Source organism: Onychostruthus taczanowskii, unplaced genomic scaffold, assembly GCF_017590055.1.
Source record: "Onychostruthus taczanowskii isolate IOZ18803 unplaced genomic scaffold, ASM1759005v1 scaffold46, whole genome shotgun sequence".
Classification (NCBI taxonomy): domain Eukaryota; kingdom Metazoa; phylum Chordata; class Aves; order Passeriformes; family Passeridae; genus Onychostruthus; species Onychostruthus taczanowskii.
Window position 1 is genome coordinate 6,157,996 of NW_024502125.1, and position 14,661 is coordinate 6,172,656.

The window sequence follows — 14,661 nt, forward strand, 5'->3', positions numbered from 1 at the left end:
TGTGTGTTTATACACTGAAGACTGTTTGAAAAAATGGTACAGCCAGAGCAATTGGAAATTTGAATGGAAGTTTAGAAGCAGAAACTGGGAACAGAAAATAACTGCAAAAAACTAGGAAAGAATACATGTTTTCCTTCTGTTGCTTAGCATTGGAAAATACTAACAGGTTTTTAAGAAGATCAGTAACCTAACAATGCCAATAAATTGCAATGAAAGCAAAAAATGAACAAGGTTTTAAGGAAATCAATACCCTTACAATAGCAATAAGTTGCAGTGAAGATCAAGAGCTCTACTTTCTGTACCTCACCCTTGATACCTGGCTTCTGCATATATGTCATTACACTGCAATGGAAACTGCCCACTTAAAAAAAAATCTAATTTTATACAGTATATTCCTACATATATTTTCGGCCAAGCATGAGATACAATTTAGTTGTCACAATGTTGTACAGCTGAAGGTAAAACAGCATTTATTTAAAGTTTAATTGGGATTTTAAATAGAGTATTCTGTAGAAAATTATTAAAAGAAGTTGCCAGTTGATTCACTTAGCTTGTAGCATTGGTATTGAAATTCTTTTAATGTTTGTGAAGCACTACATTCATAGGAAAAACCAAGCTAAAATTATTCATCCTAAAAAAGGGCTGAAAAAACCATTTCTCTCACAATAGCAATACCAGCATGGCGGTATACACAGTCACATACCTCATATTTTTGAAAGGCAAAGCTCCTGACCCTAAAAAATTGCTTCACTAATTTTAACAGGGATCAGATTACACATACGAAACTTGTGACATGTAACACTTTGTAGGATCCTAAACCACTTGGAGGACAATAAATGCAGGCAGACACTAGCAGCTTGGGGCATTTTTAAAATTCTTATAAATGAGCTAGCTTTCCTACACTGCTAATTTCATGCCTGCTCTCAATTTTTGTTGCAAATGTCATATTAGCCTTTCATTTCATTAGTGAGGCACTAAAGGAATCAGTCACATTATTAGGACGATTGGTAGCAGGAAGGAACAGGAAAGCACTTAAAGGTTTGTCCAAAGGAGATGATGGGAGGTTGTGTTTAAGTATCTCTTCAAATATTCTCCTTTTCCTTCCAAGCCTTTGATTTTAATCTATGTTTACACATTTCCATATAAAAGGTAGTTCGATCTACTGCTGCTGTAGATTTGAATGACAATTTTCTACTTAAAACTGCCTATTTGTGATCATAATTAGAAACAATATGCTATGGTTTCATTAGTTGCCGATGTTTACCCCTTGGAAAGGTCTCCTCCTTTCCAAAAGAACTATCATGTAAGCTTTGCTACGCTTTCTTAGCCTTGTCCCAAAGGTTTCATAAGCACTGGTATTTAGTTTATCAACTCATAAGAGACATGGGGATAAAAAAGAATAGCAAACTGCTTGGGTTGGTTGGTTTGTTTGTTTTAATCTTATTGTAGAGCTGGCTTTCCTATAGCAAGCATACATTCTTTCCTGTGAAAGGAATATGCCCTTTCTTCTGCTTTCTTACTTCTGTAGAATGAGTGCATGTCCCCTACCAGAGGAAGAATACTGCAGAGAGTGAACATCCTGAAAAGAACAAAGAAGAAATGTAGCAGATGCCAGAGCTTTTGGAAGAGCTCTTTCCACTGTCACTGGTCTGTGGGTATGTGGTGCTATTTTCACCCTGGATTGGCTTCATTTATAGTATCCATGACTTTGTATGGCACTAATTACTGTAGAAGATCTTCATGGGTGTTAATCATTAATTGAAAAACACCCTGGCAATGGCTCTGTTTCAAGCTGGTCAAAAATTGCTGATAAGAACAATAGCAGATAATTCTTTAACCACATCACTAGAACAACAGCAGCCATATATGCAGAAACAATGAAAAACATACAATACAGAAAATCACAGACATTTTCTCATACATTACACAGAAATTAGCATGTTGATATCCCCATGGACCATTTTGAAGGCCTTTTGGTTGAATAAGACAAAATTCATAGCTTTTAGGAGTTTATGTATCTGAGAGTGCTGAGTCTCCGAGTCACTGGAACACCAGTGCCTTTGCATGATGTGCTGTTTTGCTGTTTGGCACAGTGTGATGGGGCAGGAGGGTGGGTTGGGCAGACGGGAAAGGCAACAGCTAAGTCAAAGCTCATTTTTCAGACCACTTTATGCCTCCAATGACTGGAAGCTAATGGCCAGCTGAGATGACTCTTGGCATCCCAACAATTTTGCACATACGTAAGTAAAGGTTTCTGCACAAGGAATGGAACAGGATGTTATTTGTTTTCAAAGCATAATGCACAACGAAGAAAGTAACACTGTCACAGAGAAAGAAATGAGAACATGGTTTGTAAGTTTAATATTCATCTGTGTTATAGAGGTGAGTGTGTCCATATGTTTGTATACTCAGCCACATATGTGTTCACTTCTAACTGTGTACTATTTCTTTACAATATACAATATTGTATAGCTTCAAGCTAGGATTTGAAGAAAACATCTGAAAAAATAAAAATAATTGAAGCCTATTTCTTGAGCTATTACTCTTCATTGTTTTAATTTAATTTGATTCCGCTTCATTATTTTTCCCAACCCTCTTCTTTTTAAGGTAAGACAGACCCATGTAAGATTCACAAAATATTTTTGTCACATAGCTAGTGGAGGATGGGCATACATATGATCATACAAGGCAGACATTAAGAGGACAGAAGACATGACATAGATAAGAAAACATGCAGAATCGTACAGGAGAAGTGCTAGCTGACAACTCTAGTGCTTGACAACAAATGAAACCGGAACAACACATATGATACTGGACTCTTGCAGAGTACTCTACTTGCAATGAGCTGTGAGTGCTGTCCTTTAGCATTAAAGCAGCTTCAGCTTGCTTGGTCGTGATTGCTTGTGAAAACTGAATGGCAAGTGGTAGATGTCCAAAATTAGAAAGTAGAAAGCTAAACTGAAAACCAGATCCTTAGGATCCAAGAGAAATGAACTTAGGTGGTTAGCTGTGGAGAGAGTGCTGAAAGTGCCTGCCAGCTCTTTTTGTCTCTCACTTTCTCTCTCGCTCGTGGGCTGGTATGTCTGGCTACAACTCAAATGTGTTGATGGCCAGAGTAGGGGCAAGGTCTCTACAAATCATTTTGGTTATGTGTCATTAAAATGTATATTCGTGAGTACCCTGGGTGGAAAGAACAATACTTTCATGTCAGGTCATCCTCACCCAAATGCTCCTGTTGTTAAGTAATCTCCAATCTTTGGTTATCAGACTGTACAAGCAAGAAACATGTTCTAGACCTTTGTCAAAGAGAATAGATTGTTTACCCTAGAAAACACTGTACTTTTCCCTAAGTGTTTTGGTCCCATTAAATGTAACTCATGTGTATGTTGTGGGAGGACACTGCTGAAAATTACTGCTTTGTTCATTTTGAGTTCCACAGGATGTATTCAAAGACCCAGAACTCCATATTATAGGCCAGCATCTTTGCACATAATTTTTAAAAAAGCTTTAATAAGAAAAGTAAATAAATCAGGCTCAACTTTTTTTTTTTTCTGTTTTTCTATATAACAATACTATACAGCTAGAGTGGGACTAAATATTGAAGGGTTCTTCCTTTGCAGGAAGAAATAGGAAATCAACTTCTATCAAAAAAAAAAAAAAAGAAATAAAAAAAAGAAAAAAGAAAGAGCAGTTAATGATAGTGAATCTCATTACATTTTGCAGCACTTGTTGAAATTATTAGAAAGCAAATGAAGCTGATAGCAGCACATGGACTGGTTGTAGACTATGTGAGGTTAAATGAAGGTAAGTGAGATCTGCAAGTAGCATTATATGTTGATGATTTCCATTTAATTCATGTTTTGAACTGAGTTCAAAATTTTCTGGCTAACATGTCTCTTCTAATTCCACATCATTGCCTGAACCATGTATTACCTTGAAAGTACAAGCAAAAGTCTGTATTTTCATGCTGTGTTTTCTCAACTAGCAGCATTTGAAAGTACTAATGCAGGCAAATACGTAATATTTTACAGTCAGTTTAATGGACAAGAAGGCAGGAAATATAGAAAAGCAGCCTCTCATATGTGTTTTCTTCTGGAATATGATTACTGAACATGTGTTTTCTTTCAAAACAGCAGAGGAAGTGGAGCATTTCTGTTTTTACTTCTTGTGTCTTTGACCCCCTGAGTGCAAAGATTCATTTTTTAATGTGGTGATTGAAATTTCAATTGCATTTCCAGGCTATTAAACAGGAAACATGGCTTGTAGGTTGTATTAGCATGATATCATCTTGTTTAGGTAAAGAGGTGCGAGTGGATGTAAACATCTTTCTCTGACTAATGAAGATTAATTTAAAACTCAGAATGGAGAAGAGAACTAAAGCCTAGCACACAGAGGTTGTCCATATGAGGGACTGAGGACTATATTACTTTGCTGAGAATTGGTATCCACCATTGTGCCTCAAGAGCAGTTACACAAAGATAAGGATCCACAGTGGTAGAAAGAAGACAAAAAGAATACAGAATATAATTTCCTCCGAATGGAGCTGAGCTAGGTGCACAGGCAAGAAGATTCCCTCAAATCAGGAGGTCAACAGGGGCTATTCTGAGAGGACACCTCTCCTTGTATTAGGTCAGCCTTCTCAATAGGCAAGTAAATGTTGAGTCTGGCTGTCTCAAAAGGTGAGATTCACATACAGAAGGACTTCTAAGGCTGTTTTACATATTTTTTTAAAAGTTATAACCAAAATGCAAAAGATATGTAACAAAACTTCCTACTGAACGTTACTGGGAAGTCAGAAGCAGGTGAGAAAGTTTTAATTTTCTTTGAGGCTGGTCCCCTAGCAAGAAAAGTAGTTTGGGATGGAATGAATGGAATGGCAGGAAGAGAAAGCAAGCAGAGTTTATGTTAGCAATCTTAACTTTGACCCGTATTCCTGTGATAAAGGAGGAGTAGACTACTGGAACCATCAGGAAGGAGGGCTAACTTTTTCATCAGTCCAGCTTTTGTAGTACACGACTCTGTAAGGGAACTGGTTAAAATCAAGCTGAGAGGAAGAAGGTTCCCAGTAGGAAACCTGTAATTACCAATCCTGTTGAGTGCTGCACCCTGAACACCTCTTCCTACTTCCCTTTCTAGGAGCCTGTACTCAACAACCAAGGCAGGGATTGCCAAATGTTGCAGCGAATGCTTCCAAGCAGCAGGGTGCTAGCATGGACATAACCAGGCTGGTTAAAGAGTACTAACATGATGAATAAGATGCTTTCAAGAAATTAGAGTCTGCTAAGTCAAGTTCTACTATTAGACAACCTGTAAGGAGTAAAACTAATTCAAATAAAATTTCTTTGCCAAAAATGAAAACATGTCATCTCCTTCATGGACAGTTTCCAAATTTCAAAATATTTGACTCTTATGGTTAACAGCATTCTAAATGCTGTGAGTCACGTGTTTGCAGGGGTCATTGTGCTTTTTGTCATTGCTGCTGTTGGGATGAACTTTTCAGCTGCACAGAAAATTCCTAGATGTTATATCCTCCTTCAGGGATATAGGCTGACAGGGATTTCTAGCTGGCAGTCAGTCAGTTTTGTGACCAAAATACACAAAGAAGCAGTTTTGATTTCATAGGTCTTATAACTGTAATACACAAATAATATCAAGTTTGCTTCTGTCTGGTGTATTAGCCATGCCACTAAGTGATTCTTTGTGTGACATATAAGCAAATAGGCATAGAAAGAAAGTACACATCCTTCTGTTCAATATTTATTACCTGTGATTGTTTTGGAGACTGCAAGAAAAGATTGCTGAAGACCAGTCAAATTACTTTTGCTTATAATGTGAGTAACATTTGTGTGCAGATCTCCATAGATTTCTGTTCCAGTCTGTGGATTTCACCTATCTCACAAAGTTATTTATAGCGTGAAATTGCATTCACTTTTTTGTCTTTATGAGCTAAAGCTTTACTATGCTCAAACAAAAACGATTGAATATTCAAACAACTTTGTTGTTGGCTTGCACGCTAGCTCAAATGTGTTGAGCCAGCTAGCTTGCCATCTGAGAAAATTCTAACTTTAGGTTTTGTTTCATATGTTGGAATTGTTCTTGGTTTTTTTCTTTGTTGATTTGTTTCATTTGCTTATTCTCCCAATTCCTATCCACTATTCTTTTTTCTTTTTTCTACCTTAGAACATTATAATTCTGGACCATACAGAGTCCATTTTTAAAAATCTCTGCTAATTCCTGTTGTTGCTACATTTCATTTAATCCAGACTTAATCACAGACCTATGATGTAGTCAGGATTTATGATAAGACCAACACTGAAATCAACATACATGTCATGAGATTTTAGAGTGCTAAACTTGAATCATAGCCCTCAAAAGCTGAGTATTATTTTTCTGTGACCCATTTCCTTCAAGCTGGTCAGAAGGTATGAAGTGCTGCATCTGAGTGTTATGGGAATTACATGCAGAGATGGACAGAATATACTACTGCAAGAGGACAGTGCATAGCAACACAAAGCAATATTTTACCATTGTTGTTGGTGTTTACTCCAAGTATGTACAGAGGCTTCAGATTTCAAAATAACTTGTGCAGTATGTGCAAGGAGTTGAACATGTGCTACTAATGAATTGCACAGATAAAAAGGGCTCAAATATAATATTAATTGTAGAAAATAGCCTTAAAATAATATTAAGGCTATTTTTGGAAAAAAGGCCACTAGTGCAAAACTAAGGCCAGTAGTTTTTCTAGACCTTAGTGAAAAATAGATCTTCATCATTTATTAGCATAGTTTAGAAATTTAAGAGACATGTTTAAGTCAGATTCAAACATAAAATATTTAATCTCAAATATCTTCATCTTAACACTCCAAAATAAACACACTCACTAATATTTTTTTAATTACCAACATCAAAATAATGCCCCTTAATTTTTCATACTCAAGCTTTTTAAATTCTGCCAATTTTTCTAATTTAATAGCAGAAAAGAGCATCTTGGGCTAACATTTTTTGTGCTACAATGTGTAGCAGAGGCATTTTTAGTAACTGAAAATGTAACTTCTAGAATCAGTAGATTAAACAATGAACTATAAATATGTTGAATGGTCTTCTTACATAGACCTTTACTGGTTCTTTTAATATGGCAAAGATGATGACTGATGAAGACTGCAGTGTCACATATTACTACCTAAATCCAAGTTCACATCTAAAAGCAAGAGAAAAATAAATTAAAAAAAGGTCTAGCTTACAATATGATGACCTTATTTGAAAGCTTGGTTGCTTGGTAATGATTCATCTACCTAATAAATGCTGTCAGACATAATTACAAAAAAATACTGAATAAAGTTTTCCATATGTTTATAGCAAATTTGTTATTTCACACTTGAAACTGCAGATAGTTAATCAGAAAAGTTGTCTTAGCTCCACTGAAAGCAATTCAAGTTTTTGTCATCAGATGATCTGCCTCTTTTCTTTGATGATTTTATAAATGTATCTGTATTAAATTTGTAATGCTGATATTTTAAAGAAATCCCATAACTTTTTGCATAGCATTAGGACTGATGGGGAATTTTCCAGTAATCCGAACAGTCCACAGCATAGAAGGAATGTATTTACTACCATTTGCTTTCCATCTATGCACTTGGTCTAATAAAAACATTACTATTCCCTGCAGCCTTGCCATGGCTTATTTCTTAGTGGCTTTTCAAAGAAACATTTGAAAATATTAAGTGGTCAGACATTTCTGGAACTATTAAAAATTAGCTGAGAAAACGGTTATATTAAGAAGTGTAGAAACTATGAAAAGAATTAAGGTCTTTACATATATAAATTCCAAATAAACCTCTGAAAGTATAATTCTTATAGTTCAATGGCCTGATTCTTCCTTTACTCTTACTAACAACAGCAAAACTATTTGCATTCATTCATTCATGGAATAAGACAAATTCACTGTTTTAAATGGAAAAAAAATCCAGATGCCACAAATGAGAATAAAGAGTTTTCTTGTTTTTCTTGTTTTTTATTTTTCTGGAGCATCAGCAGCAAAAAGTGACGAATGTCAATTTTGTTATTCTCTCTGCTGCATACCTATATGGACTTTTAAATTCCCTGCAGTAGCTGTTGCCTTCTCCTCAGTTAGAATGGGGTGTAGTTGGTAATCTTTGCTTAGATTGAATCTGTCTAAAAACGTTTCCCAAGGAAGAGTCATTGCCACGAGTTTTTATCACCTAAGCACAGCTGCAGAAGGTCACTGTTCCCAGTGCTGATGCAATCAGTTGAGTTTCCTGACAAATGTTGCATGCACTGATACAATAACATTCCCTGCACCAATACTGCTAAGTAATTGACTTGCACGTCTGTACTTTTACTAAAGCTCACAATGCCATGGCCAAATTTAGCATGGGTTTTTTAAATAATCTGACTGCTTGCACTTTAAATATCTAATTATCAGTATGGTTTTTACTTTCCTGGATATGTCACCAAAACTGTTTTAAGAGGTAGCTTTGCACTTCAAGGTGAAATGGGTTTGAATAACAAAATATGCAAGCAAACAAAAGTGAAATTTAAAACTTTCATACAGAGGTTGCTAAATCTCTGTTACTCCAAAGTATCTTTTGAGTTTGATTTCTGACATTTGAGCACTCTACTGTGTGTTGTGAATCTGAAGCCTTTGCACCATCAGTCAGGAGAATGACATTTGTACAAAGAAGGAAATAGTGAATTTTTTTTCCAGTTACATCAACACCTGGGTTCTTGTATCAGGAAGCCGAAGTCCTACCAGACCTCCACATACTAGCACAGTAGAAGCAAGGAGAATAGGGATTGCTTTGGTGATACCAACAAGGGAACCGAATATTAGGTTTCCGAGTACAGCTGCAGCTTTGCATAGTGCATTCAGAAAGCCAAAGCCTGTTGCCCTAGAAGAGAAAACAGAAGAAAGTTAAAATACAGGTGAAAGAGTAACACCTTTGAGGCACATCCCCAGTGAGAATAAATCAGTAGAGTCCCAATAGCTTATACAAAATTTATGCCAATAAAGATTTTGTGCTTATATTCTGTGCTCTTATTTAAAATGAGAAATTAAAGCTCAGCTGCTACAGTATTTCATGAGGCAATTAATTTTTCTGCCTCAGGGATCAAAATGAAATTAATGACTGAACAGGTGAGTTTGCACCTCTAGAGTTGATAATGGGACTTGCAAATGGAAATTCAGGAAGACTTAAGTGGCTAGATTAGGAGAGCAGACACGTCAAGTAGCTCCCAAAGGAGAACTGCTTTGTCATCTGTGTGATGATTCTTAATCAGAATTAAAAGATGATCGTCTTAGGGTACTGAACTAAAATTGAGTTTCTTACATGTGGTACACATGTCAAAACAGTGCTTTTTCAAAGGCTTATGAGGCTTCCAATATTAATGAATGTTCATCTCTTAGAGGTAAAGAAGATAGGTTATATAAAAATCTGTTGGGTGAAAGAGATAACTGAGAAACTTTGGACAAAAGGAAAAGGAAATAGACTGCCAACAGAAAGTATGACACCGGTAAGTCAGGTGGAGTCTTGCATTACAGCGATGTAATTTTAGTCATCTGAAGTATTTTTATTATTTTGTACTCTTGCATATATATCTTACGCAAACTGCCATTATTTAAATTGTGTTTTGACATGACTGTATGATTCATTGATGCAGGAATAAGCTTGCCCTACCAAAAGTTTCCTAACAAAGATATCTGTATAGTGGTAGAATCTGTAACATTTCTCAGCTCTCTTAGAATTTCAAGAAGAGAGTTCTGATTTTCAGAACAAAATATTTCTTGCTTGCATCGCGATTAAAAGCCCTGGTCTATACAATAAGAATTAAGAGAAATGCTAGTGATCGAAGTGACTTTAAAGGCTCTAATTATTCTACTGAAGCATCTGTGTGAGAAAGGAAGAGCTCTTATGCTCAGATCTAGACTGAAATCCTGGGGAAGTTTGAAAAGCTTCTACTGAAGCTACTAAAAAGGAGCCAAGAGAATCAACAGTAAGAAGTAAGAACACTTGACCCCAGCTAAGAGCAAGGATGTTCTCAATGCTCTTTGCAGAACAGATTTTTGATTTTGAAAACTGCAAACAATTACATCAAGGCATGAGAGATCCTCTGTCTGAAGCAACTGATTGACCTCGCCACAGCCCAGAGTGTCAGAGTTCACCTCCTCTGCTCTTTGGCAAACCTGTATCTCAATAGTGTAGATCAGTTAGACCTTTTGGTGTCATGCTTCCAAGCTGTTTGCTAGGGGAGTAGTAAAAGCTTTGGTCTAGGAGAGGTGACCAGGATATAGGGGCATTCAGCACTGTCCATTCCCTGTCTGGGATACTGTGCTTTAGAATAATACCAGTCCTGGTATATTTGAGGACCCTTCATCAAAAGAATGATTACTACGTCTAAATCCTTCTTGTACATTTCTAAAATACTGTGGTTGGCTCTAAGAAGCATAATCCTAGTTAACCCACAAAGTCAACTCCACAATCTGAACAAGATTCAGAATGCGCCATTTTTAAATAATGGTGCCTTTCCTTTCGAATTCTTAAATAATTTAAAAGAATGTCTGCAGAACAGAATTAAGACATGTAACATACTAATTAATGCACCTTCAAACAGTTTTTATTTCCATTACATTAAATATTTATTTTCCATTGTTGCAGACCAAAGTCAGTTCCCTTACATAAAATGTTATAAAAGTAAATTCAGAAGACCTCATAGTGTTCTAGTATCAGCTTTGTGAATCTGGGACAAAACACAAATTACTTTTTTTTTTTTTTTTACTGGGTGATTATATATTTATGCATTATTAGTTTGGCAATATGCCTCTTGCACCCCCCAGCAGTATTTTAATCTCTGAAATGTCTGATATTTAGCAAAGAAATTACTGGTTTGTCTGAAGTAAGCACAATTCCTCTTTGTGTAAAGCATGGCACCCATCCAGACAGAGCATGACACTAAGTATTGGCAGTATCTAAAGAAAAAGAGACAGGTCATTTCTACAGCAGAGTAGAAACTATCAAAAAAATCTGTGGGAAAAAACAAGTAGAAGAGACCTAGATATGTCTCTTACATGTTCAAAGTCCTTATTTACTTGTTTTATATATATTTGATTGAACCTGCAGTACTTTTACAAAATCCATAGTGCTAAGGAAACCTAAACATGCACATCTTGGCCATAACAATTTTGAAAATGACAGGTTCTGCCCTCCAGCAGCCAGGACCCCTGAGGGCTGCAGAGAGCACATTGCTGACAGCAGCAGATGAGGAAACTTGGGGAAGTGTTGTGTTTGGAAATTTCTGACAGAGAAACATTTGCAGCAGCTCCTTGAAAATACCACTTTCAGAGGAGAAATGAGCAAGTTAAAGCATGTCCATCCTAAGCACGACCTTTGGAGGAATGGGTCTGAAGGAGGAGCATGAGCTACACTGAAGGGGGAAGAGAAGAGCATCCTACTGGGGTCAATTTCCATAGCCTAAGAGAATACAAGCAAATGTCTAGCATGGAAACATTTGTGCTCCAAGTCCAACATATCTGGAGGAATATGACCCAGGATGGGTTGCAGCTACTGAGAAGGAAGGAGACCCAGACTGACAGATCTTGTAAGGTTCAAAAAACCAGAGTAGGTAAGGTTGAAAGGGGCCACACTGAGTCACCTGGTCCAACCTCAAAGCTCAAACAGGGTCATTTTAGACCAGCAGGTCTGCCCCAGCCTGTACTGATTATTCTTCCTGAGATGCAGGACCCTGCATTTGCCTTTGTTGCATTTCAGATGGCTCTTCTTTGCCCGTATCTCCAGCCTGCAAGGTCCTTCTGAAGAGCTGCACAAAGCATGCAGGTAGGCAGAAGATTCTTGAGGAAAGGGCTTTATTAAAATAGACTGTATTGCAAGCAGGTGGAAAGAGGTTAAAGACAGCACAGCTGGACTGGAAAACCAAGTTTATGTGATAGGATAACAAGAGATTGCAGCTATTCTGAAGAACTCAAGGGAAGAAGGAAAGGAAAAGAGCAGAATGGTTCTAATGTCAGCCTCATTTATGCACAAAAAGTACTTCTAAAGTTATGGTGGTGACTGGTTGTGATCAGAATCTGCACATAAATATGATTTTCTTGGTTGTCAATGCTGATGTAAAATCAAACTTAACTCCACGTAACAGTAACAGAAAAAAAACAAACATAGAGAAACTAGATGCCTAGTCATCAACAGCCTCAGTATATTCAGAGATACCAGAACTCCTCAAAGAATACACAGATCCAGCTAAAAAAAAAGATCAGATAGATACAGGCACGTAATCTTTGGAAAAACAATAGCATGAAACATATGGGGATGTTATGTTTAGTGTTGTTTTATACTACCTTAAAAAGAAAGGTAAGCTGTTACACAGATGTTGGCTGCTTATATCAACTAGTTATGACAGTGGTCTGAATACAATTTTCTGAGCAATTTGAACCATTTCTTTTCATGTTCTGATTTCTACAGATGCCACTGTTCTTTAGATCTATTATTGATTATATATCTACCGTTACTATATCAGGTTCTAAAGTAATTTTGTAATACATACAATATCTCTTCTGCCTGAACAAAATTAAGGTAATTTTTTTGCACCTAAAAACCAGTTCTGTTTGTAAAATGGACTTACAGAATTTTGCTTATTGTAAGGGGTTTTTATTAGTCTAATCCCATTAGTGTTATCAAAATATAAACAAATAAAAGTAAGAAAAAGTAAGCTAATTTTATTGCCCTTAGCTGTCCTGATAATTAAAAAATGAACAACCCAGAAGAAGTTCAATCTTTTAATCTTTAAGCAGATTTCAGGCATGTCCTTTTGCCTAAAATAAGCACATAATTGGCATGAACAATAAGATTTTAACAGGCTTAAGTAAATTGTTGTTATGACCTGTACCTGAAAAGCACTGTTTGATCTTATATCTTCACACCCTTCAATTTTAATACTGTGTTTGAATGTGTTTGTACTTACAGTCAGAACAAAGTGTCAAACCATTATGGAGCTCCAGGGATAGCAAAGTCAGACTGCTTGCTTTTTTAAAACATCCTTCTTAGAGCAGTTTGTGATTCAAACTCTTTAAAATCTGTATTTATTCATGCTTTTATAATTAATTCTCCTGAATCCAGGGAAATAAAAATCCTGGAAATAAATATGCTGGAAATAAATATGCTGCAAATCACACATGTATAACTATAGTCTCTTGCAGCATTAGTACAGTCTCTGTTACAGTGTTTGAGGAAAGTGCAAGAGTGTCAGCAAATTATTAAAATTATGTGATGTATCATCTTAGCATGATGAACAAATTAAGTGAAAAATTCTAAGGGAATAGGACCATATTCTATACTATATATACACCCATTTTTTTAGTGTTGATCAATTATTGGGCAACCTTTTGCAGAAAAATGTCATGTTGACTTCATGAGTAATCCTCATTACTGGTCAAGGGAGACCAGTCATACGTAGCAAGAATCCTTTGTCCAGCAAGAGAGTTCACTTAAGTATTTCAGGCATATCACTAAGACAATGCTGGATAATCAATTTAGGATTGTCTTAAAAACCCCCCCAGATACAGAATTTAGTGTTGATAGGAGAAAAATACTAATGTCTTTTATAAAAATGTCAGCATGAAGAGAAAGCTCGATGTTACTGAAAAGGAATTTTCCCCAATGTATTTTACTTTTGCTGTTGAGAAAGCAGTGACAAAGAAAAATGCTTAGCTTCCTTTCATCCAAGGTCCACATAAAAATGGCAAGAGTCCAAACAGTTAAAAATAGAGGGATTATCCAAGCCTTTAGACTAAAAGAGCTTGTTTCCTGATTGCCACATATGTTCCTTCTTAGACCAGGTGCTTGTATTCCTACATAAAATACTTCAGATCCACTTTTCCACTGCTGATAAAATATGTAAAAACTTCATTGTCCTGTGGCAGAGTGCTAATAAATGTGTAGCACAAATATTTGTTATCTTTCTTGCCAGAGCAATTCACAAAAACAGCAAGTTACAACAAAATGTTGTTAGGATTAATAATATGTAAAGCATTAAAACAGAGTATCCAAATGTTCTATGGACAATTTTCTATGTCAGATATTTTTATATTCTCTTAAAAAGTTAGTACAGAACTACATATCATGTAGTTCATGGCTTGATCATTTATAGTGCTTAGTGTGCAAGTAAAACGGTAGAATTTGCCTTCCTTCCTTGGACTAGTGCAAAAGGTATAGGTGTGGCAGGTCATGCCTTAAAAACTTTAAAATTTCAGCAAAATGCAGTTGAACTATATCCACCGGATGAGAGTAGAAAATAGCTGTCAGGAAAGCTACTGTAAGTCAATTACTGCTATTATGACTCAAAAGAATAGAAAGTTTCTCTTCTGACATCCACACCAATACAAACTTGGAGATACTGTGAGAATAATATTTATTACTGTGGGCATTGATCCTAAGGGTTCAAGAAGATGTTAAAAAATTAAAAATCATGAACTGAAGATAGACTTATTTCTTAATTATGGCCAAACCCTTACAAACTTTTTTCAGAGGCATTAATAAAGGCAAAACAGGATGACTTAATTTTGTAGCTCACCTTGAATTCTAAGTATTCTTGGACAAGATTCAAACCCAGATCTATGGCAGCCATAGAAAAATG

At 36.1% G+C, this 14,661-nt stretch overlaps 1 protein-coding gene across 2 annotated transcripts in view; it reads right to left on the reverse strand.

Moving 5' to 3' along the window:
• Positions 1–8,725: 8,725 nt before the first annotated feature.
• Positions 8,726–14,661, reverse strand: part of SV2C (synaptic vesicle glycoprotein 2C) — a 77,118-nt gene continuing 71,182 nt past the window's right edge. For both annotated transcript variants that reach the window (XM_041414657.1, XM_041414656.1), the window contains exon 12: positions 8,726–8,909. In XM_041414657.1, the coding sequence (XP_041270591.1) occupies positions 8,726–8,909 (184 nt within the window). The remainder of the gene's footprint in view (positions 8,910–14,661) is intronic.